At 49.6% G+C, this 25,210-nt stretch overlaps 2 protein-coding genes across 4 annotated transcripts in view; one reads left to right on the top strand and one right to left on the bottom strand.

The window, feature by feature from the left end:
- The first annotated feature begins 1,942 nt into the window (after positions 1-1,942).
- On the top strand, positions 1,943-21,194 carry TAS1R3 (taste 1 receptor member 3). 2 transcript variants are annotated; one of them, XM_016430041.2, is made up of 7 exons: positions 1,943-3,068; positions 7,557-7,722; positions 10,908-11,208; positions 12,179-12,964; positions 15,361-15,567; positions 18,480-18,600; positions 19,972-21,194. In XM_016430041.2, exons 3-7 carry the CDS (start codon positions 10,918-10,920, stop codon positions 20,931-20,933), a joined length of 2,367 nt encoding a protein of 788 aa, XP_016285527.2. In that variant the 5' UTR covers positions 1,943-3,068; positions 7,557-7,722; positions 10,908-10,917; the 3' UTR covers positions 20,934-21,194. The 2 variants fall into 2 exon arrangements, with proteins under 2 accessions (XP_016285527.2, XP_007481142.2); XM_007481080.3 differs by lacking the exons at positions 1,943-3,068; positions 7,557-7,722 and adding an exon at positions 8,043-8,350.
- A 1,270-nt stretch (positions 21,195-22,464) lies between these two features.
- Positions 22,465-25,210, bottom strand: part of DVL1 (dishevelled segment polarity protein 1) — a 39,619-nt gene continuing 36,873 nt past the window's right edge. For both annotated transcript variants that reach the window (XM_001362227.4, XM_001362317.4), the window contains exon 15: positions 22,465-24,832. In XM_001362227.4, coding sequence (XP_001362264.2) covers positions 24,429-24,832 — 404 coding nt within the window. In that variant the 3' untranslated portion in view covers positions 22,465-24,428. The remainder of the gene's footprint in view (positions 24,833-25,210) is intronic.

The raw sequence follows: 25,210 nt of genomic DNA, 5'->3' as shown, positions 1-25,210 counted from the left end.
GTTTCTAGAAAACTGCTGCTAGGACAGTCCCTATCTCCAGCTCTACTCATGGCCACTTTTTATTTGAGCCCAATATGTCCAGGCCCTTCATCTGAGCCTTCCATGAAATGGACTCAAAGCCCATCAGTGTCCCAACTGCCCTCCTCCAGACCCCTCAGCCTACTGATGCCCTTCCTAAATTCCCGAGCCCAGAATTGGATGATCTCACCTCCCTGAATCATCCCCTCACATTGGAGGAAAAGAGAGAGAGAGAGAGGGAGAGAGAGAGAGAAGAAAGAAAGAAAGAAAGAAAGAAAGAAAGAAAGAAAGAAAGAAAGAAAGAAAGAAAGAAAGAAAGAAAGAAAGAAAGAAAGAAAGAAAGAAAGAAAGAAAAAGAAAGAAAGAAAAAGAAAGAAAGAAGGAAGAAGAAAGAAAGAAGAAAGAAAGAAAGGAAGGAAGGAAGGAAGGAAGGAAGGAAGGAAGGAAGGAAGGAAGGAAGGAAGGAAGGAAGAAGAAAGAAGAAAGAAAGAAAGAAAGAAAGAAAGAAAGAAAGAAAGAAAGAAAGAAAGAAAGAAAGAAAGAAAGAAAGAAAGAAAGAAAGAAAGAAAGAAAGAAAGAAAGAAAGAAAGAAAGAAAGAAAGAAAGAAAGAAAGAAAGAAAGAAAAGAGAAAGAGAAGAAGAAAGAAGAGGAAGGAAGAAAAAGCTTTGGGACCAGCTTGGCTGAGGCCACGATCCAGAGGCCAACATTCCATTCTGTCTCCTCACTAGCAGGATGTGGGATGCTCAGAGCCACCCAGGGCTCCACCCAGTGCCACAAACTAGGCAGCAAGAAAATATGTTTGGAGCATGCCATTGGGGTAGCAAGAATCTAGTCTATTTTCCAAAGAAAAGGGAAGAAAAGTCATCTCTGGGCCATGGGCAATTTCCAATCTCTGTTTCTGATCTCTCAGATACTATTTGCCACCCATCTCTCCTGCCCTGCTATTCCCCATTAGGCTTATAATGCCATGCCACTACTCAAGCTGAACCAGGAGCAATGCTTTCTTAGGAATATTGCTTGTCCCACTCACTGATCGTCACCACTGTTCGTCCATCCTAAAACCTGGGTCTTTGGCTCATGCTCACCCTCTTGGCCAGCAGTGTCCTTGGTCACTGTGACCTTACTTCCCACAAGTATAGCTCATGAAAGAGTGGACCCCACTGGGGACCGAGAGCAGGAGGAAAGATGAATGGAACGGGTACCCAAAGACTTGGAAATAAACCCAACATTTGCCAGCCACCAGTAAATCACACTTGCAGGAAGCATTATTCATTTCATCAGATTCTCTCCTGTTCCTGAGGGCTAGAGTCAGGACCATCCTACATCCACAGCCAGAGAGGCCACAGCCTCCTTCTCATCCAGATGAAAAAACTGAGGCCCACAGAGGGGAAGAGGCTTGCCCAGGATCACCAAAGTAAGTGAATCGAGACTTGGAACTTTTGATATTTATAAGTGAGGCCAGAACCAGGTGAAAATGTCACTGGGTCTCACTTAACTGCCTTTGCCTAGCGCTCACTGCTCTACCGCCTTGGAGCTGATACACACTATTGATTCGATGTCAGAAAGAACAGTTTGAAAAAAATGTCATTGAGAAATGTTTAACAAAATAAGTAAAAATAGGATACAGCATAAATACTGCTCATTTATGGTTTTCTAAGCCATTTCTATTCGAGGTTGGCACCCTGAGCTTAACTCATTAAAGGCCAAAAAGCTTTAAAGGGCCTCAGATGGAACTCCCAAGGGGAGAGTTTCGGCCACCAAGACAGGTCTTTCCTGAAATATAAACTCTGTCTTTACCTATCCCAGGCCATAGACTTCAGATCAATAATCCATTGCCTTGCAAGCAGTTACTAGCCCAGGATTACAAGGCGCTTGCTTGGCACAAAGTGTTTATTAAGCGGGCTTTTTTTTTTTTTTACTGAAAAATGATTCACAGTTTAGTAAGATTTGCAATACAGTTTGTTCAGGACCTCCCCGCCTCCAGTTCCAAACCTCTATCCACAAGCAGCTGAGGCTCACTTACACTGGCCTTAGTGATCTCATTCTAATGCCTGTAATATATATAAAATCCCGAGATTATCAACAGTCACATATGCTCTGAAACTAGGGGACACGTGGATTGTCTTGAGGTTGGTTCCATTGGTGTAGAAGGTCTGCAAGGATTCCCCGGTGTCCACGTCCCACCACTTCAGATAGCCGCCCGCAGTGTTTATTAAGCACCTACTGTCTGCCAGGCACCATACTAAGAACTGAGGCAAAAGGCATTCTCTGCCTTCAAGGAGCTTACAATCTAGTTGTGGAGACAACATTCAAGCAAATAGATATACAGCAAGTTCTAAACAGAATAAAGAGGAAACAACAGAGGGAAGGCACTGGATTTAAAGGGGGGTGGTGAAGGGGACAGTGAAGTGGTACAATGGATAGAGACCTGGGCCTAGAGTTAGGAAGACCTGGGTTCAAATCTGACCTCAGATACTTCCTAGCTGTGTGACCCTGGGCAAGTCACTTAATCCCAATTGTCTAGTCCTTACCACTTCTCCCTTGATTCTAAGACAAAAGGTAAGGCTTTTTTAAAAAAAGACATTGGAGCTATTAGGAGAGTGGGGAAGATGATTCCAGAAGAGTAGGGGGAGACACCAAGCAGAGCTGATAATCAATCAACAAGCTGCTATACCCAGATCTGCTAGAAGCTGAGTAAACACATTGGAAGAATGAAACCGCCTGTTTCATTCATCCATTCTTTGGGCCTGATGTCTCAGGTTGCTCACCTTTTCTTGTTTGTAGATTTGAGACAACCTGCAGCCCCCCATCCCTCCCAGGTTGGTTAAGGACCTGCGATTCTTTTTGACAAAACTCTTCATTCCAAAGAGAGCCCTAATCCATTGCGAGAGAGAAGATGGTGTCCAGAGGGCTGAGCCTGGCTCCTTTCTGGACCCTAGGCATCTGCTAAAGGGCCATGGGTCAGGGGGAGGGTGAGAAACTGGCCTGAAGGGATCCGGACAGCCCTGCCTGCTGGCCGAATAGGAGATGAGAAGACATTTCATTTACAGTAAGTAGAAATTGTTTTATTAAAATCCCTGTAGAATTGTGAAGGTAGGATTCTGAAAGAGCCTCTCCTATGGTTACCTGAACCCCATGAATTGTCCAGAAAAGCTAGGAGGTATGGGCTAAACTGGTGGCCTGTGAACTGCCAGGTGCATCCACCAGGGCAGCTCTGCCAATAGGCTGAACGCCACCAGCCACGGTCCTCACTGCCCTCAAGAAGTGAGTCTAGTCCTGATGGTTTCTGGGTGAGGTACCCAGAGATGTGGCAGGAACAACTCCTTCACCTGATGCCCCCAGAGCGCAGAGGCCCAGCCGTGTCTGCTCACAGAATCCCAGAATGTGCGAGCTCTCAATAGCCATGCTGCCCAGCACTTCCATTTGAGAGAAGGAACTAGGGAGCAAAGAATGGGAATGACGGGTCATCCAGGGAGATAAGACTGGGATGGAGGCCTGCTTTCACCACTTCCATTTCTCCTTCAGTGACACCTAGTGTTAGAAGACACCTCAGTGGTCCCCTTGTCATAGGATCCCAGATGGAGAGCTGGAAGGGGGCTTGGTGGCCATCAAATCCCATTTACAGATGAACAAACCAAGGGCCAAAGATTTTCAGTGATTTGTCCAAAATTACAAGCAGCAGTTGGGATTTGAACCCAGGTCCTCTGCCTGCAAACCCAGCACTCTTTGCTACTGTACAACATACATGAAAAAGCATCTCCTCTGCAACCCATCAGACATGGCCATCTAGCTCTAGGGAGAAAGAGTCGGCTTCCTCCCAGATCATTCCTTAACTCAAGGGACTGTTGAGAGTGTGACAGCCCCTTCTCCCTCCTCCAAGGGCCACCATCTGGAGCCAGCGTGGCTTCCCGGTCTGTTGGTATACCGACACTGGCATTAAGGCCAAATTTGCCTGCTGCCGATTCTTTCCCATTTGCATGGCCTGCCCCCCCAACCTCACCCCACCCTGGGGTGTTTGGGGAGGGAGAATGTCAGTCTGCTACACCACAGACCTCTTAATGGGAGGAAGACTGGGGCACCCTCTGAGGCCCCACAACTTCCTTGACAGAAGGAGGGTTCTGAGCAGTTCCAGGACTCAGTTTCCCCATCTATAAAATGATAAAGGTTGGACTTGATCAGAGGTTCTTTTTATAAAATTTTAATAACAAATTTCCACATGAGTTTTCCAAATTGTCTCCCTCCCTTCTTCCCTTCCCACGGTCCTGGATTTAGCAAGCAGTTCAGGTTGGGTCATACATGTATTTAGATCAGCGCTTCTTAACCTTAGGGCTGTGAACTTTAAAAAAAAATTTTGATAACTATTTCAATATAACCAGTTTCCTTTTAATCGTATGGATTTCATTTTGTGCATTTTAAAACATGATTCTTCTAATAAGAGGTCCTTAGAGGTCCAGTCTATCGAAAGAGTCCAGGAGACAACAGTTAAGAAGTCCTCATTTACTGAATGCTCTCTAAAGTCCAGAGATGGCTAGAATGCAATGGATAGAATGTCAGGCTTAGAGTTGAGAAGACCTGAGTTCAAATTCAGCCTAGCTGTGAGACCCTGAGTAAGCCATTTCACCCTGTTCGCCTCAGTTTCTTCATCTGTCAAATAAGATGAAGAAGGAAATGGCAAACCACTCCAGTGTCTTTGCTGAGAAAAACCCCAAATGGAGTCACGGAGAGTCGAACACAACTGAAGAACAATGCCAAATTCCAGTGAGTCTGGGCTCTCCTAATGTCCTTGATCCATCAACTCGTCCAGGCTAGCCCATCTAGACTGATTTTTGTCCACATGCTCCCACAACCCCCCACAAGGGAGTCTGTCCAGAGACCAAGGGAGCCTTTCTCAAGTTCTCCTGACAAGTTTGTACCAAGAGAATAGATGAGCTACCCATTTCTTCCAAGTATATATTTCTCCAACATCTTCCTTTATGATGCTTTTGTGTCAACCCCAATCCGTGCCCTTCTCCATCACCCTTTGGGAAATCCTTAATTTCACTTTTTAATTCAGCAAACAATTACTAAGCATATTGCTATGTGCCAGTCCTGTTGCAGGTCCTGGGGAGCCAAAGATAGAAATGAAACTGTCTCTGCCTTCTCCACATTTATATTCTACTGGGGAGATTTAATTAATCATTTACTCCCCATTTGACCTTGAGCAAACCATTGAACCAACCCCCACCCTCCAGCTTCAAAAGAGCCCTACCTCTAGAGTCAGAGGATCTGAATTCAAATTCTGAATTTGACACTGATTATCAGAAATGGGAGGATTTCTCTGCCCTTGTCCCTCCCTTTCCTTCTTCATTGGTGCCCCTGGCCCCAGCAATCTGAGACAAAAGTCTGGCCTCTGGAGTCCTGGAGAGGAGAAATACATGAGACTCAAGAATTTCTGAGATCTAGTGAAAGACAAGATTGGAATTTAGGGGGACTGGAATAGAACCCTGAAACTACCATTCACTAGGCCTGAGACACTGGACAAAGGAGGCCCCTCTCTTCTCTGTGCCTCAGGAGATAACCTGGTTCCTTCTAGCTGTAAGAATTAAATTTTAATGGTTTGACTAAAATATATGAAAATTATAAATAATATGGTAGTTGCTGGTCTAAAGTATTATTGCTCAAAGTCAAAATGCCTTTTAATAGCTTTTATTTACAAAAGAGGTAAAAAGGGTGAAAGTAGAGAAATACAAAAGACAGAGAAGATATTTTAGCCTATCTAACTAAATATTGTTCTGGTGCTCCATTCAGTCAGGACTTTTTGATCCTCAACCAGAATTAAACTCTCCCCAGAAGTCAGGATAGGAAAGCCAGCTATTCATTCACCCAAGTTCCCTCCAAGAGGCAGATGAAGCTGATGACTCGAGCTAAAGGTGACTCCTGAGGTAGAATTTCTTCCTTAAGCTGACTCTCTTCTTAAAGCTGATTTCCTTCTTGGAGCCAACTTCCCTAGTCCCAGAAATTCAGGCCCTTTTATAGTGGCTTCTTGTCCCTTCCCCTTTTCACAAGGGACAATCACAGCTTCTAAATTTTGCCCAGCATTGCCTTGGGGGGGATATATTTATGGGAACTACTTCTCATCTTCTGGAGAGGTGTGAATTCTCATTTCCTGGCTGATTGAGTTGAAAGAATGGAGAGCTCCTCCACCTAGTACTAAGTAGGGTATTCAAGTTTTTTTTTTTTTATTCAATTCAAAGGTAGGCAAAGAAGAGTTAATCCTGTCTTCACAGTCTGGTGAGGTACTAAGTAGAGGTACTTACCTTATTGTTAACCAAAGTGTTAACTCAAAATGGACAAAGGGAATAAAGGATTCCCTTTCACAAGTGTAAACTCTAAGAGAACAAAGAATTCCCTTTTACACAGCTCCAAGTCCATGATTCTTATGGCCCTCTCTGACATCAGTTTCCTAATGTGTTAAATGAAGGGGGTTGGACTAGCTGACCTCTGAGGTTCATTCTGGTTGAAAATTTATAAACAAGAGAGGCAATAGCCCAATAATATTGAGCTTGGATTTGAATCCCACTTTCAACACTGGACAATAATAGCTAAAGTTGTGCTTTAAGAGCTTGGAAAACATGTGTAAACTTGATTAAATTGGTTGCCTTCTCAACAAGAGGACAGGGGAAGGAGGGAGGGAGAGCATTTGGAACTCAAAAATTATTTTAAAATGCAGGTTAAAATTGGTTTTACATAGAAAAAATAAAGCAGTAAAACATTTTTAAGCTTTTTCGTATTTTTGTTATTGTTCAGTCATATCCAACTCTTCATGACTCCATCTGGGGTTTTCTTTTGGGGGGGTTCCTTGAGAGAAACACTGGAGTAGTTTGCCATTTTCTTCTCCTGCTCGATTTATAGATAAGGAAACTATATGATTCATCCTATATAAGAGGGTGTAGTTCAGACTCAATAAATCTATAATGATGACCCTCTAGTCCTAGAGTAGGATTTCTATAGATGTTTACCTACAATACTATTGTGTTCTAAGAAATAATGAGCAAAATAGTTTCAGAAAAACTTGGAAAGACTTAAATGAACTGATGCAAAGTGAAGTGAGCGGAACCAAGAGAACAATGTGTACAGTAACAACAATACTGAATGAAGATCAAATGTGAATAACTTCACCACTCCAATCGAAACAATAATTCAGAAAAAGGCCATAACAAAAAATGCTAATCTACCTCCAAAGAGAAAGAACTGATGAACTCCAAGTGTGAATTGAAGCCTCCTTTTTTTCATTTTCTTTATTTTTCTTGTTTTTTTTTATGTGTTTTCTTTTGCAACATAGTAAATGTGGAAAGATGTTTTTTATGACTTCACATGTATTATTGTTATCATATTGCTTGCCTTCTTAAGGGATAGGGGAAGGATAGGCGGGAGGGAGAGAATTTGGAAGTCAAAAAAATTTTAAGCGAATTAAAAATTAAAAAGATTTTAAGAGCAATTGGGAAATATTTAATGAAATAAATAAAAAACATTTTTTTAATTCACCTATACTTGACAGATGATTGAAGGTTGAAAAGATAGCACCCTTTTCTCTAGACCTTTAAGGCTGAGAGAGTGACCTTCTTCACAGCCAAGGCTGGGAGATATAAGAATGAAGCTCCCCGTTAAACAGATGAAGAGACCGCTTCATGACAGAGAAAGACTTTTTCAAAATGAAGAAGCTGGTAAGTACCAGAGATGGATCCAAACTCAAGTCTCCTGCTGTCAGGTCCAGTATCATCTCTGGCCAGCTTACGTTGTTCAGGACCCCAGGTTCCATAGCTGGTCCCATGGTGGGACCTGGGTCTCCTGGTCTCATACTGGTGGCCACTGGGAGAATCCACTAAGTTAGGTACTAAATCTGAGGTCAGTTGGGCAACTTGGGCTAAGTCTGTGCAAATACCTCGAGTAATGGGGCTATGTAAAACACCTTTATTAAAATCCCCCTGGCTCCCCTGGCCCCACTGCCAATTTGCCTAGAGGGTCCTGAGCCAGTGAGCAAGGAGGGAGAGGGTTTTGCTAAACAAATATTCGGGCCTTGTGCTCCAGGTCCTGTCTATTTAGCTGGGGTGTGCGTCTGCCCAGCCTTCTGTTGTGAACTTGTTGTGAACGCTGTCCCTCCGCCATGTGGGGCTTCTTGCGCTGCCTGGGCCTAAGCCTTGGCCTGGCCTGCTCCACTGCCCAGGCCAAGCTGTGCCTCTCCAGGCAGTTCAGAATGAAAGGGGACTATATCCTGGGAGGCCTTTTCCCCTTTGGGATCAAAGAGGAGATACTCCTGGAGAAGAATCAGCCAAAGGGAGTGACATGTACCAAGTATGTGGGGAGAGGAAAGGCTGAGGTGGTGGGAGGGGGCAGTGGTGAATGCCTGGGGTGGGGGAGCTTGTGCCAGGTAAAGGGGGGCAGTGGATACCAGTGGTGGGTACCAGATAAGGGGAAAAAGCCACAGGGAGGCCATAACAGGTAAAGGGGGATAACTCCAGGGAATCTGTTCCAGGTGAAGGGAGGAACTCCACAGGGTCTCTAGGGCAGGTAAGGGGGGCCCAAGTACTAAATAAGTGGGGGAAGGAAATACCACAGAGCATTTTTGCCAGGTAAATGGGAGGAACTCCTAAATGAGAAGGGACTGGGGTTTTTTGTGCCAGATAAGAGGAAAAGCCCCATGGAATGCATGGCAGGTAGAAGGGAAGTCCAGGATACATTATGCCAGGGGGGGGACCTATAGGTTTTCTGTAGGATTAGGGCAAAGGCCCCGTCTGTGTGTCAGGAAAATGGGAAGGGGGGAGTTTCCAGATAGAGAGACCCAGGGCTCTGGGTGCCAGCTAAAGAGATAACTAAGCCATGGTGGGGAGGGCATCAAGCCTGGCATTGAGGCAGTCCTAGGGAGTTTGGGAGCCACCTCATAGCTGGACTTCTGCAGTAGCCCGGCAGTGCATCTGCCTGTTTCTCCCCACTCCAATCCATCCACCAAAACTACTGTTCCTTAAGCATAAGTCTGATCACATCACACCCCTACTCAACAAACTCCAGTGGCTCCCTATTGCCTCCAGGATCAAATACAAAATGTCCTGGTTGGCATTCAGAGCCCTTCCTGCCCGGCCCCTTCCTCCCTTTTCAGTCGTCCTACACCTTACATCCCAACACGCCCTCTTCCATCCAATGACACTGGCCTCCTGCCTGTTCTTCAAGTATCTCCCAAGCCTGGGCATTTCCCCTAGTATTGTCCCCCGTCTGGAATTCTCTCTCTCTCACCATCTCTACTTCTGAACGTCCCCAGCTGTTCTCAAGGCTCAGCTAAAATCCTACCTTCTCTAGGGCAGCTTTGCCAATCATCCCCTCTCCACTCCCGGGCCTTCCCTCTGTCCATCCTCCCCTACGTATCCTACCTAGAGCTTGTTTGTACAGATTCGTTTGCATGCTGCCTCCCCCAGTAGACTGGGAGCTCAGAGCTGGCCTCAGACAGGGACTTTGGCTTCCAGTTGAATCTCCAGAGCATAGAACAATGCCTGGAACATTGTAGGTGACACAGAGATAGAGACAGATCTGTCTAGATAGAGATAGAGGCAGAGGTAGAGACAGATCTGTCTAGATAGAGATAGAGATAGAGACAGAGATAGAGACAGATCTGTCTAGATAGAGAGCTAGAGATAGAGACAGATAGAGACAGATCTGTCTAGATAGAGAGATAGAGATAGAGATAGAGACAGAGATAGAGACAGATCTGTCTAGATAGAGAGATAGAGATAGAGACAGAGGTAGAGACAGATCTGTCTAGATAGAGATAGAGATAGAGACAGATCTGTCTAGATAGAGAGATAATAGGGATAGAGATAGAGATGGAGATAGAGACAGAGATAGAGACAGATCTGTCTAGATAGAGAGATAGAGATAGAGATAGAGACAGAGATAGAGACAGATCTGTCTAGATAGAGAGATAGAGATAGAGACAGAGGTAGAGACAGATCTGTCTAGATAGAGAGATAGAGATAGAGACAGAGGTAGAGACAGATCTGTCTAGATAGAGAGATAATAGGGATAGAGATAGAGATAGAGACAGATCTATCTAGACAGAGATAAAAAGGGATAGAGATAGAGAGACTGAGATAGAGATAAAGACAGAGATTGAGAAAGAGATAGAGATGTAGAAATAGAAATCTAGACAGAGAGAGAGAGAGAGAGACAGATCTGTCTAGAGAGATAACTAGGGATAGAGATAGAGAGACAGACAGAGACTGAGAAGGAGATAGAGCTGTAGAAACAGAAACAGAGACAGAGGTAGACAAGTTAGAGATAGAGACAGTTACCTACTCCGTAACAGTATCCAATACATCACTATAGTAGTGAAAGCTATATAGTATAGACACACTCTATAGTGTATGTATGTTACAGTATATAGTACAGCAAATCTATCTAAATAGATACTGTAGGTGACATCCATGGTTATATCTTTTTCTTCAAACCCCAACTTCCTGTCCTAGTATCAATTCTAAGACCGAAGAGCATCCAGGACTAGGTAATGAGGGTTAAGTGGCTTGTCCCACCAGGGTCCCCAAGCTAGGCTGTGTCTGAGGCCAGATCTAAACCCAAGTCCTCCCAACTCCAGGCCTGGAGCTCTATCCACTGAGCTCCCCGGCTGTCCCAATAAAGTTATTTATTAACTGTCTGAATATTCTCTGCCCTAAAGGAGCTTGAGGTGGGGAGAGGGGCTCCAGGGCGCCTCTGATCTGGCATCTGTACCCTAAATAAGAGGGCACTCTAGGAGATGGGTGCTGTGCTCATGGGAAACAGGGGAGGGAGGGGCCGTGTGCCATGGCTGGCAGGGCCCTGGGGGTGCGCTCCTGGGGCTCAGGATGAGGCTTTTCCGATGACGCAGGTTCTCCACAATGGGCCTGCTGTGGGCCCTGGCCATGAAGATGGCCATTGAGGAGATCAACAGCTCGTCGGCCCTGCTGCCTGGCGTGTCCCTGGGCTACGACCTCTATGACACGTGTACCCTGCCAATGGTGACCATGAAGCCCAGCCTCCTGTTTATATCGCAAAAGGGAAGCCGGGACATCGGCGCCTACTGCAACTACACCCAGTACTGGCCCCGCGTGGTGGCAGTCATCGGCCCCCACTCCTCTGAGCTTGCTCTCATCACGGGCAAGCTCTTCGGTTTCTTCCTGATGCCCCAGGTACCAGGAGCCCAGGGGTGGGGGCTGGGCTGACAGGACCCTTCCCATCCCCCCTCTGCTCCTCACAGACCCAAACCTGCTTTGAGGGGGAGTCAGCCTCCACCATCTATGGCAACGGCGCAATGCCATGTCAAGCCCAAAGACCTGGACTTGGGAACAAAACACGGGCATCAGTCCTGGCGTCAGGCAACAACTTTGCTCTCCCAATATTACAAGAACCTAATATGGGAGGGACAGGGGCCATATCTGGGAAACAACCCGTTGATCCAGATGGAAATGCCCACCTCCTCTCATCTCTGTCCCTGCTCACTAAATGCTTTTTTTTTTTAACCCTCACCTTCCGTCTTGGAATCAATACTGTGTATTGGTTCTAAGGCAGAAGAGCAGTAAGGGCTAGGCAATGGGGGTCAAGTGACTGGCCCAGGGTCACATAGCTGGGAAGTATCCGAATCCAGATTTGAACCCAGGACCTCCCATCTCTAGGTCTGGCTCTCAGTCCACTGAGTCACCCAACTGTGCCCCCCAACAATACATTCTTAAGATAAGCTGGTACGGTTGAACTCAACATTATTATTAGTAGTAGTATTAATTTTAAACCCTTATTCCCCATATCTTAGAATGAATACCATGTATTGGTTCCGAGACAGAAGAACAGCAAGGGCTAGGCAGTGGGGGTGAAGTGACTTGTCCAGGGTCACACAGCTGGGAAGTATCTGAGGCTAGATTTGAACCCAGGGCCTGGCTCTCCATCCACTGAGCCACTCAAGCTGCCTCTTCAGTAAATATCCATGTTCTCATTGTCCCCCCATCTCTCCTTATTGAACCCCCATTCCTTCACAGAGGCTCCCATTCCCATTCACCAAAGCCCTCATCTCCCTCCTGAGAGCGTCTTCCCTCCCAAGGGGCCCCCTGATCCCCCCTGGCTAAGGGCACATCAACCACAGCCCTAGCCCAGCCTTTCTTCCCACAGGTCAGCTACGGAGCCAGCACTGACCGGCTGAGCAGCCGGGCCATCTTCCCATCATTCTTCAGGACCATCCCCAGTGACCGGGTGCAGCTCCAGGCCATAGTAGACCTGCTCAACTTATTCAGCTGGAACTGGGTGGCAGCTGTGGGCAGCGATGATGAGTACGGCCGCCAGGGTCTCAGCATCTTCTCCAGCCTGGCCAACAACCGGAGCATCTGCATTGCCCACGAAGGCACCCTGCCGCTGCCCAGGGCCCAGAACTCCCAGGATCTGGGCAAGGTGGAGTCGATCCTGCGGCAGATTAACCAGAGCGCAGTGCAGGTGGTGGTCCTGTTTGCCTCCGAGGCTGCCGCCCGCATTCTCTTCCAATACTGCATCCAAACCAAGGTGACACCCAAGGTGTGGGTGGCCAGCGAGGCCTGGCTGGTGTCCGAGCAGGTCACCAAACTGCCCGGCATCCAGGGGGTGGGCACCATCATGGGGTTCCTCCTGCGGGGCGCTCCACTGCCCGAATTTAACGACTACGTGGCCCGGTGCCTGGCCCAGGCTGCTGACAAGGCCTTCTGCGACTCCCTGGAGGAGGCTTTCCCCAACACAGAGGATGACGTGGTCGGGCCGCAGTGTCCACAGTGTGATGACATCAGCCATGAGAACATCTCCTCTGGGCTGCAGCACCACCAGACGTTTGCTGTCTACGCTGCCGTCTACAGCGTGGCCCATGCTCTCCACCTCTCCCTGGGCTGCACTAACTCTGGGTGTTTCTCCAATAACCGCACGCGGCCCTGGGAGGTAAGGAAGGTTGGTGAGGGGCCGCCATCTAAGGGCCTGGCTCTCGGGTGGGAGATGGAGAGAGACAAAAATTAATGGGTTCTCAAGCAACTTAGATCCTTTTTTCTTTTTTTTTTAAACCCTCACCTTCTGTCTTAGAATCAAGACTAAATATTCATTCCAAGGCAGAAGAGTGAGTGGTAAGGGCTAGGTAATCGGGGTTAAATGACTTGCCCAGGGACACACGGCTAGAAAGTATCTGAGACCAGATTTGAACTCAGGACCTCCCATCTCCAGGCCTGACTCTCAATCCAGGGAGCTGCCTAACTGCTCCAAGCACCTTACATTCTACTGGGAAAGACAACACGGATTTACAAAAGAAATACAAAGTCATTGGGAGGAGAAAGGGCCCCAGAAGCTGGTGGGGATCAGTCAAGACCATGCAGAATGTGATGCTTTATCTGAGTTTTGAGGGAAAGTAAGGAATCTTAGAAGCGGAGGAAAGGGAGCAGCTAGGTGGATAGTCCTAGCTGCATGGCCCTGGGCAAGTCATTTCACCCCATTTTCCTTCTAGCCTTTCTCCTTCTGTCTTAAAGTTGTTACCAGATTGGGGGGGGGGGAGCATGAAGATAATGAATTCTTTGGACATACTGAGTTTGATATGGGACATCAATTCAAAATGCCCAATAAACAGTTGGGGATACGAGGCTAGAGGTCAGCAGAGAGACTAAGGATAGATCTACAGATCTAAGAATCATCTGCAGAGATGATCATTAAAACCACAGGAGATGATGGAGTCAGCTGATGAGAGAACTTTGAAGGCCTAGGAAAGAACTCGGGCAAATAGTCGTGCTTAGTGGGTATGATCCAAATGATGAACTTGCAGGGGAGACTGAGGAGCAACCAGAGAGGAAGGAGGAGAACCAAGAAAGAGCCTTCTCAGAAAAACCCAGAGAGGAGGAAAATGTGATGAAGAGATAGATACAGCAGAAGGGTCAAAGAGGAGAGGATAGAGGAAAGCCCATCAGCACTAGAACTCAGATCTCTGGGTTGGTTGTTAGGAGACTCAATAGACTGATAGCCAGTATTGGAAATAGGAGGTTCTGAGTTCAAATATGACTCCAGACACTTCCTAGCTGTGTTACCCTGGACAAGTCACTTAACCACCATTGTCTAGCCCATACCATTCTTCTGCCTTGGAACCAATATATAGTATTGATTCTAAGATGGAAGGTAAGGGTTTAAAAAAATATAGTGTTGAAGGGACTATGGGAAGAGAAGTTTCCATTGGATAATGAGGTTAGAAACACGATGGCAAAGGATTAAGGGCCAAGTGGCAGGACAGGAAATGAAGGCAATGAGTATTGACAGTTTTTTCTATTAGTCTAGCTAAGAAAGGAAGAAGAGATATGATGATGATTATGGTGATGGTGATGGTGGTGGTGGTGGTGGTGATATTCAATGGATTCGTGATCTCCCTGACGTGGTCCTTCCCTCCAAGAGTACAAACTGCATCCCCTTTATGAGGCTCCATGGCCAAAGAATTCATCTCCAAATAGTTAGCCTCATGGCTGGGATGCCATCTTGGATGAGAGGCTGTCTATAGTCAGCTAGGCTAGTTCTCAGAAAATAGATGAGTCTTTTGTGGGTACTGTATTCAAAGCCTTGTTGGGATGGTAAAAAGCACAGGGTTGGCATTCTTCTGCAATAGCTTGTGAGAAACCCCCTGGTCAGGTTGAGGCTCTGAAGAGACATCACAGTAGTATCTATCATAGGATCAGAGATTTGAGCAGGAAGGAAGCCAAGAAGCTAACAGGTCCTGTTCTCTGAGGGTTATAGAGGAGTCTCAGAGCTTAGTGGCTCACCCAAGTTCCCATAGCTGGCAGAACCTAGATATAGGACTAAGTCCTCTGGTTCTGAGTCCATCAACCTTTCCCCTGTAGAGTCACAGTCCCTGCTCTAATTCCTGTTCTCCTACTTACTATCTAAGAGATTTTGGGGCTTCACATCCCTGGACCTTCGTTTCCTCCACTGTAAAATGAAAAGATTGGCTCCAATGACTTCTGAGGGTCCCCCCCTCATCAACAAGCTCAATAACTTCCTCAGACCTCAGTTTCCTCTTTGGTAAAATGAGGGAGTTGGACCTGATGGTTGCTGAGATTCCTTCTAGCTCTAGATTCAGGTCCATATGGTGCTTCAAAGTGTGCATCATCTCATCAAATAATGTTTGGTTAACGATTTATTCATTCACTCATTCATTCACTTATTCGTTCATTCATCAATAATGAGAGTGATTGGTGCCCTCCTCAGTCCCCTATCCCCACCCCTGCCTTCTCCTCCATCCCTGATCCCGTAACTTCCTTCTTCCTCCAGTCCAGTCTGGCCAGGGCACTCTCATTGCTTTCTCATCCCTACAGCTTGTGAGCAAGATGTATAACCTGAGCTTCCGCGCCCGCTCCCTTACCCTGAAGTTTGATGACAACGGGAATGTGGACATGATCTATGACCTGAAGCTGTGGGTCTGGCACGATAACATGGACCCGGAGCTCCTCACCATAGGCTCCTTCCAAGGGGACCTGAAGCTCAACCGATCTCAGATCCGCTGGCACAGCCCAGGGAATCAGGTGCCAGGAGCCTCAGGACATGTGGAGAGAGAGAGGAAGGAAGGAAGGAGGGAGGAAGAAAGGAAAGAGGGAGGGAGAGAGGAAGGAAGGAAGGAATGAAGGAAGGAAGGAAGGAAGGAAGGAAGGAAGGAAGGAAGGAAGGAAGGAAGGAAGGAAGGAAGGAAGGAAGGAAGGAAGGAAGGAAAGGAAGGAAAGGAAGAAAGGGGAAGGAAGGAAGGAAGGAAGGAAGGAAGGAAGGAAGGAAGGAAGGAAGGAAGGAAGGAAGGAAGGAAGGAAGGAAGGAAGGAAGGAAGGAAAGGAAGAAAGGGGAAGGAAGGAAGGAAGGGAGGGAGGGAGGGAGGAAGGAAGGGAGGGAGGGAGGGAGGAAGGAAGGAAGGAAGGAAGGAAGGAAGGAAGGAAGGAAGGAAGGAAGGAAGGAAGGAAGGAAGGAAGGAAGGAAGGAAGGAAGGAAGGAGGGAGGGAGGGAGAGAGGAAGGAAGGAAGGAAAGGAAGGAAAGGGGAAGGAAGGAAGGAAGGAAGGAAGGAAAGGAAGAAAGGGGAAGGAAGGAAGGAAGGGAGGGAGAAAGGAAGGAAGGGAGGGAGGGAGGGAGGAAGGAAGGAAGGGAGGGAGGGAGGGAGGAAGGAAGGAAGGGAGGGAGGGAGGGAGGGAGGGAGGGAGGGAGGAAGGGAGGGAGGGAGGGAGGAAGGGAGGAAGGAAAGTAGGAAAGAAGGAAGGAAGGAAGGAAAGAAGGAAGGAAGGAAGGAAAGAAGGAAGGAAGGGAGGGAGAGAGGGAGGGAGGAAGGAAGGGAGGGAGGTCCCTCTGAGGTCCCTCTCAGGCCTCGATCCCATGCCCCTCTGTGCCAGGCACATGGAAATGGAGGAATCTCTTGAGCAAGGCTCTCTGCCAAGTGTGAGGGAAGGGGAGTCAGAAATGAAAAGCACACAGCTGCTCTCCAGAAGCTTCCAAGCTCATGGAGGCCTCCAACAAGTTAGCAGGGAAGTGCCGGAGGGCAGAGGGAGCCCAAACAGCTGGGAGGGGGGCAGGAAAGGCGTCAAATGAAGGGGTCATTCCAGAGCTGATCCTTGAAGGAGTCTAGGAGATGGAGGCGAGGAACTGGTGTGGTCCAGACATGGGACACAGGGATACAAAAGTGTGGAGGTTGGACATGGAGGACTTTACATGGAGAATGCAGGAGGGTGGCATTTCAAGTCCATGAAAGGGAAGGCTAGGAAACGAGTCTGGTGTGGCACTGCCCCTGCTGGCACAACCTGGGAACAAACAGGATGCTGAGGTGGGCAAGGAGTCCAGGGGGAAGCACCAAAGAAGAGGCTCTGAGGATTTACTAGTGTGAAGGAATATGATCAAGGTTTGAGGAAGTCAGGGATGAAGAACCAAGAAAATGCTGCCTTCTAATGCTAAGGACTGATGGAGGGGGCAGCTGGGTGGCTCAGGGGATGGAGAGCCAGGCCTAGAGATGAGAGGTCCTGGGTTCAAATGTGGCTTTCTAGCTGTATGACCCTGGGCAAGTCACTTAACCCTCATTGCCTAGCCCTTATCACTCTTCTGCCTTGGAACCAGTTCACAGAATTGATTTTTTAAAATTGATTGACTATACGGGAGTAGGGAAGGAAAGCTAATTCTAAGGTGGAGAACCTGGAAAAAAAAGAAATAAGGACTTTTCAGAATGGTGGGTTGGGGATAAGGAGAATGCCTTCTATTTTGGACAGATGGAGGTTGATATAGCGGAATCATCCAGGTGGAAATTAGGCATCTCTACAAAAAGGAGAAGGGCCACTAGGTGACACTACCTTGCACAGAGTGCCCACCCGGAAGTCAGACTTGCTGAGTCAAATCCAGCTTCAGATACTTCTTACCTGTACAGATACAGATACTTCTTACCTCACCCTGTTTGCCTCAGTTTCCTCATCTATAAAATGAGTTGGAGAAGGAAATGGCAAACCACTCCAATATTTTAGCTGTGTATCCCTGGGCAAGTCACTTCACCCTGTTTGCCTCAGTTTCCTCATCTGTAAAATGAGTTGGAGAAGGAAATGGCAAGCCACTCCAGCATCTTCGTCAAAACAAACAAACAAACAAAAAAACCCAATGGGCTGTCTAATCCAAATCCCTCATTTTGCAGATAAAGAAACTGAGGCCCTGGGAGGCTAATTCAATTGCCCTGGATCACACAAGTAGAGACAGATATGGGATTTGAACCCAGAACTGCAGCCTCCAAATCTAGCATCCTTTCCATTGTACCAGAGGTAGCGTAGGTAGTGCCACAGTGCTAGAGTGCCAGGCCTGGAGTTAAGAAGACCCGAATTTGAATCCAGTCTCAAATATTTGCTAGCTGTGTGGCCTCCCATTAAGTCACTTCACCTCTGTCTGCCTCAGTCTCCCCAACTGTAAATAGAAATAATAGCAGCACCTACCTCCCAGAGTTGTTGTGAGGATCAAATGAGATCCTATTTGTGAAGAGCTTAGCACAGGAGCCAGCATCATTGCTTGCTTCCTTTTTTCCTTCCCACCCCACTGCCTGAGTTATCTTCATAGAGATGATCGTTAAATCCAGGTGGCTTTGTTGTCAGCCTGTGGAGAGTTTGGGGGAGAGCCTGGGAGCCCCCCAAGCAAAGATGCCTCCTGACTCTCCCTCATTACCACCCCTTTCCCCCATGCAACCCAGAAGTCATAAGCAGGTGCCAGGGTAATTGTCCCACCTCACTGATGGGGAAACCAAGGCCCAGAGCCATTAAGGAACCGACCCAAAGTGTCAGCTGCTGGAGCCAAGCCTCAAAGCCAAAATCCTTCCAGATCAGAACTAAAGCTGATTCCTTCAGGGCTGTGGAATGGAGAAGGGGCCCTTGAGTCCGGCCAGGATCCAAGGCAGGGAGCTGTGCCCAACAATGATGCCTCCCCTTTGCCTCTTCCTAGGAGCCTGTGTCTAGATGTTCCCGGGAGTGTGAGGAGGGCCAGGTCCGTCGAGTCAAAGGCTTCCACTCCTGCTGCTACGACTGCCTTGACTGCCAAGCTGGTAGCTACAGAAAGAACCGAGGTGAGCCCAGAACCAGCCCTGCTCTGGCCTGACGCAGAGCTCTCATGCCCTTCTCATGGCAGCCCTTCTTGGGAAGAGAGAGCATCATTTCTAATACCTTCCCTGGGCAGGCAGCTGGGTGGCTCAGGGGATGGAACGTCAAGCCCAAAGAAGGGAGGTCCTGGGTTCAAATCTGACCTCAGACCCTTCCCAGCTGTGTGATCCTGGGCAAGTCATTTTACCCCCATTGCCTTGCCCTGACCACTCTTCTGCCTTGGAACCAATACACAGTATTGATTTTAAGGGTTAAAAAAAAACCAACCTTCCCTGGAAATAAAATGTAAGGAGGTTGGAGGGTGAGCAGAGAAGGAAGAATGGAAGAATGATGGAACATCTTCGTAATAAAAGCCCTTCCTGCCCATTGTCCAGGGATCTAGAATTAGGAGCAACGGGGAGACGTTACAGTGGCAAATTTCAAATGATCACAGGAAGGAAAGGAAGAAAAGGAGCAAACATTTATTAAGTACCTACAATGTGCCAAGCACTGTGCTAAGGACTTTTAAACAAATATCATCTCATTTTTTTAAAACCTTTTCCTCAATACTAAGCTTCAGTTCTGAGACAGAAGAGTGGTAAGGGCTAGGCAGTTGGGGTTCATGGACTTGCCCGGGGTCACACAGCTAGGATGTGGCTGTGGCCATATTTGAACCCAGGACCTCCCATCTCTAGGTCTGGCTCTCAATCCACTGAGCCACCTAGCTGCCCCAATATCATTTCATTTAATCCTTGCAATAATAACCCTGGGAAGTGGGTGCCATTATATGCCCATTTTACAGTTGCGTAAACTGAGATCAAATAATTAGCCCCTTGAAGGAAGGGGCCATTTTTGCCTTTCTGCACCCTTAGCCCCAGCACATGGTAAGTGCTTAATAAATATTTGTTGACTGACCAACTGAGAGGTTAGGGGCTGAGGCAGAACTTGAATTCAGGTCTTCTTCACTCCCAGTCCAGTGCTCCTGTTACTCTCCCACACAAACTCTCTGTCTGTCTGAGGGAAACTTTGCCAGCAGTAGAGCTATCCAGAATTGGAATGGGCTGGCAGCTGCCCCAGGCATGTTAGGGGTCCGGCAGAGGTTGGACAAGCCCTGGGGGACACTGAGATCTCCTTTGGGTCTGGAGTGACCACTTCCAAGTTTGGGGGATGGGGCAAGTCCAGGGAGGATGACACCTTGGCTAGGTGGCAGGGATGGGGGCTCTAGGGAGCTGGTGCTCCCAATGATCTGTGACCCAAAGGAGCAGGAGGCTGGAAAATCTGCACCCAGAGCCCAGATCATGATGAGGGAGGGGGTACCATGTCCAAGGCTCTCCTCTCTCTCTCTGGCTGTCTTGCAGATGACCTGATGTGCACCTCCTGTGCCTCAGACCAGTGGTCTCCTGATCTCAGCACTCAATGTTTTCCCCGGACCATCAAGTTCTTGGGGTGGGGAGAGCCGGTGGTAGTTGTTCTGCTGCTGCTGATGGTGCTGGCCGTGGGTCTGAGCCTGGGGGCTCTGGGGCTCTTCAGCTACCACTGGGGCTCCCCCTTGGTGCGAGCCTCGGGGGGCAGCCTCAGCTGCTTTGGGCTGGGCTGCCTGACCCTGGTCAGCCTCAGCGTCCTCCACTTCCCAGGCCGGCCCAGCTGGTTCAGCTGCTTGGCTCAGCAGCCCCTCGTCCACCTGCCGCTCACCGGCTGCCTCAGCACCCTCTTCCTCAAGGCAGCCGAGGCCTTCCTGGCATCGGAGTTCCCGGGCCAGGCCGAGCGGCTGCATGGCTGGCTGCACGGCACCCGGGCCTGGCTGCTCGTGGCCCTGCTGCTGCTAGCAGAGGGGGCACTCTGCACCTGGTACCTGCTCGCGTTCCCCCAGGCCCTGGAGACCGACTGGAAGACGCTGCCCCGGGAGGCCCTGGTGCACTGCCGCGTGAGCTCCTGGCTCAGCTTTGGCGTGGTGCACGCGGTCAATGTGGCTCTGGCTTTCCTTTGTTTCCTGGGCACCTTCATGGTGCAGAGCCAGGCCGGGCGCTACAACCTGGCCAGGGGCATCACCTTTGCCATGCTGGTCTACTTCATCATCTGGCTCTCCTTCGTCCCGCTCTTCACCAATGTGCACAAGGTCTACCAGCCGGCCATGCAGATGACTGCCATCCTGCTCAGTGCCCTGGGCATCCTGGCCGCCTTCTACCTGCCCAAGTGCTACCTGCTCCTCTGGGAGCCGCACCTCAACACTCAGGAGTTCTTCCAGAGCTCTCTGGAGCTGGGACCTCGGGCCAGCGGAGAAGCCCAGGAAGAGAAGCCAGAAAAGAGAAGGAGCCAGTGATGGGCTAGGGCTCGGCCCAGGGCACCCCCAGATCCCGGAGAACTGTGGCTCTAACCCAAGATCCCATGGCCCACAGTTGCCCCAACCCCAGTAACATCCTGACCTCAACGGTCAATCCTGGTCATTCCCTCTCTGGCCCCAAGAAGCCCCTGGCGACCCCCCTCTCCAAGTTCTGTGTAGCCTCTAAAGCAAAACTTCTTTCCCTAGGCTGTTCTAGGACTGTGGGTGTTTTTGTTTTAATTTGATAACTATTTCAATATGATTGCTTTCCTTTTTAATCCTATGGATTTTGTTTTATGCATTTAGAAACATTATTCTAAGGAATTCAGTGTTGCAAAAAAAGTTAAAAATCTATAATTAAAAGGAAGCTGGCAAGAGCAGCTAGGTAGGTCAGTGGCTAGAGTCAGGACTAGAAACAGGAGGTCCTGGGTTCAAATATGGCCTCAGACACTTCCAAGCTGTGTGATTCAGGGTAAGTCACTTCACCCCCATTGCCTAGTCTGTACCACTCTTCTGCCTTGGTATTGATTTTAAGACAGAAAGTGAGGGTTAAAAAAAAGGAAGCCAACCTTGGCTCCCCCTAAGTCTCCTCAGGCCCCCGATGATCCCCCCAAGATGGACAGCTCCCTGCATTGAGAGCCTAAGAAACAACACCCAAGTGGTAACTGCTGATCACTAGGAGACACTCAAAAATGAAAGAGACCTTCGCCTGCCCTCAGTAAGCTTCCTATCTAAGAGTGAGTCAGGCGAGGATCAAGACATGGACACAGAGGAATACAAATGACCTGGACATAAGAAATCCCCAGTACTGTGAGTTCAAGACCAGATAAGAGAGCCATGACTTGTGGCCATGTGGAGAGGACAGCCTCCACTGAAGGCTGAGATGATGCCTGGGAATGGGGGTGAATTAGTCTGGCTGCAGGGGCGAGTAGGGAAGTGATCTGAGGACCCCAAGAGGATGGGGAATGGTTCTGGAGCCTGAAGGGATAGCAGTGACTTGCCCAAAGTCACACAGACTCTAAGCCACAAGGGATTTGGACTCCAGCTTCTTTGGGGCTAAGTTTAGCCCTCCTTTCCCACAGTCACTCTGAGAAGGCACCCTTTGGTGCTATGTGGCTTATCTCTGGGGATACCAACCCTGGGGTCAGTTCTAGGCTCTGCCCTCCTTCCTTGTTCCTTTTCATAGATGGGAATTCAGGAAAGACAGGCTTATCCCCTCCTCCAGTATGAGCTTGGGGAAGGGAGGGACCTTAGGTGAGACTTCTGGGCCCTGGCTGGAAAGCCTAAGGGGCAGAGAAGAACTAGCCCTCCAGGTGCTTCTGACAGCGAGCAGGGACAAGAAAAAGGGAACCAGCCAGGGCAGAAAGAGCCCCAGGTATGGGGAAGGGAGCGTCAGGAGAAGCCAGAAAAAGAAAGCCTTCAGCACTGCGGACAGCTCCAGAGGCTCAGCACTCAGTAGGGCGCTGGCTGGCGCCCAGAGCCAAGCAGCCAGAGGCCAGAGGCCAGGAAGAAAAGACAGGAGGCCAAGGAATCACATAAAATTAAAAGCTTTTTTTTAGTGTTTAAAATAGCATTTACACGGAGGCGGCATTTACACAGATGCAGCTATATATTAACTATACAGACACTCGGGCTTTGATACAATATCTACAGAATAGGTCCTGTGGAAGCGAAAGACACTGGACAGGAAGCGGTGCATTCCACACAAGCCAAGGCCCTCGGGCTGGGCACACCTGAGACCAGGTGAGGGTCTGGAGAAGGTGCCCCTGAGAACAGCTGAGGGGGCCAAGGCCGGACACGCCTGAAAACAGGGGGGGTCGGGAAGGGGCGCTGCAGAGACAAGGGCCCATGTGCGCATCACTCAGACTATTCACCTTTATCCCTCCCCACTGTTGTACCTGCGCAGTCTCATGTGGGTTTCTGCCAATCCCTGGTTAGAGTCATTTTCTTCTTGAAAAGTCACACCATGCTCATTCAGTCAGACACAAACAAAACAACAAAAAGGTGAGTCGCAGGCAGAGGCCCATTCACTGACGATGCTCCCACCAAGGCAGCCTGAGCCAAGGGTGCCAAGCCCATCTCTGCTGCCGCCTGGCTCTCCTCTCCGCCTTACAGGCCTAGGCTGGGGTATCCAGAGAAACTAGGGCCGGGTATAGGAGGGGATTTGGCAGGGAGGAAAGCCACAGCCCAGCTTGGCCCTGGCAGGGATAGAGGGGTGGGGGACCTGCCCTCCAGGCCTGGCACAATAAATAAATAAATAAAACAGCATTGTTAGGGCACCCCCAAACCATGGGAGGAGAGGGGGGGATGATCCTATTCCCACCTTCCACTCCCAGAACTAGGTGCTCAGATTTGGAGAAAAGGGAGGGAATTTGAGTCCACACCTCCTTCCCCAACATCATTGCTGACCCTGAAGCCACCAGGCAGCCCAGCCAGACACGAATGATGGCACGGCCCCATCCGACTTCTCAACTGGGACGCCCAGGGGACACAAGAATGGGGCAGGATCCAGACGGAGGGAAGGGGTTCAGGGCTGGCTGGACAGGCTTGCCAGAGAGAAGGAGCTCTCTTGGGGGAGAAAGGGGGCGGGGAGAACATTTCTCATTCATCAATGACCCTCAGCAAGCAGAGGCTGGACAAAGGACAGACTAAGATGGTCACCCTCTCCCCAGGGGCCAAGAACATGGTCATCCTGCTCTCTGCTTAGGGTGCCAGAGACAGACAGAGCTAAGCTTCTTCCAATGCCACCCCCCAACACAAATGCCAGATTGAACCAAGATGGAACCCTGGGAGACCCACAGGCAAAGAGATGGCCCTGGAGAACTGACCACAACAGGGACCAGCAGCAGCTGGCCCATTCCTTCTGTTCCCACAGGCTGGGCAGCCCTGCCCCCTCTCCCACCTACCAGGGAGCTCTTCTGCAGAGAAGAATGCCCCAGACAGCCAGCCTAGCCTGTGGGGAGCCTAAGATGCTGGGCTGAAAGGGACCTAGCACTCTCCTGTCCAACCCAAGCCCCTAACTGTATAGGGGAGAGAATCAAGGCCCAGAGAGGGGGGGTCATAAGTGTGCAGACCTGGGATTCCATCCCCCATCACCTGACTCATCAGCCTACACATGCCACCCACTGCCTCTAGAGGGTCCTCAGCCCTAGGGCCCTCCTTTGGCCCTAGCTGGGCCCTTGGGGCAGGTGTTTCACAAACCCTTTTCACATCAGCCTGAGACAGACAAAGAAGAGAAAGCAGACAGAGTCCATGAGAATCCGTGGCCCATCACGCATTGCTTCGGATGACCTGGGCTGAGTGCTGTCCTCTGGAGGGGCACAGTACTGTGGGGGCTCTCCTTAAGCCTGCTGGAGGGGTGGGAGGAAAGGGGGGGTTGGCACTTCCCATAACCCTCAAGGCAGGGGGGGCCTCATCACCATTACTGTCCTTTTCACCAAAGCCCTCAAATTCTCCTCCACAGATGTGCACCCAGAGCTGAAGGCACTTTCCCCATCACATGATGTCCACGAAGAATTCACAAGGGTTGCCCATGGCCTTCTGGAAGGACTGGCGGCTGCCAGTGAGCTCGGGGGGCACTGCAGCCAGCTCGCGCACAGGTGGGCCCCCAGGGGGACCACTGAGTGTTGCCAGTGCCCTGGTGCCCGCCTTGGGCAGGGGGTGCAGTGGGGGCAGACCAGGGGCACCAGCTGAGAGCTGGCTACGGGGGCTGCTGCCTCGGCTGAGCTGGCTGGGCGGGCGCTCCCTCCGACCCCCGCTGCCCGCTGCACTGCGCACCGTATGCTCCGACTCACTGCTGCCCCCGCTGCCCCCGGCCCCTGTCCGGCGCTCCTTCTCCCGCCCCAGTGCCCGCCGGCTGCTCTCGCTGGCGCTCCTGTTCGAGCCGCTGCTCCTGCTTCCTATAGGAACAAAGGAGGAAGAAGAAGCAGCATTTCAAGACCAGTCGTATCCCCAGGAGCCACTGCCATGGCACCATCATGGTGGGAGGGGGCAGGGAAGAGCCATGCAGAGACACCACAACCCCATGACCCCCCCTGAGAAACATCCCAGCAGTCACAGCAGATTTAGGGAGGGGGACAACAGGTAACATGCAAACCCAGCAAGAGCAGAGAGTAGAGGGTGGGGGAGAGGGAAGGCACCACCAGACACTGATCATGGAAGCAGCCTCAGTGACCTCAGCCCCCCACCTCCACATGGGCCCTCCACCCCTAGACACTCAGTTTGGCCAATCCAGGTGAGGGCTTCCCAGCACCTTGTGAGGAGGTGGGGTTCTCAGT

This window comes from Monodelphis domestica, chromosome 4 (genome assembly GCF_027887165.1).
Source record: "Monodelphis domestica isolate mMonDom1 chromosome 4, mMonDom1.pri, whole genome shotgun sequence".
Taxonomy (NCBI): Eukaryota; Metazoa; Chordata; class Mammalia; order Didelphimorphia; family Didelphidae; genus Monodelphis; species Monodelphis domestica.
Note: the sequence above shows the minus strand (reverse complement) of the source record. Positions and strands in the feature narration are given on the sequence as shown.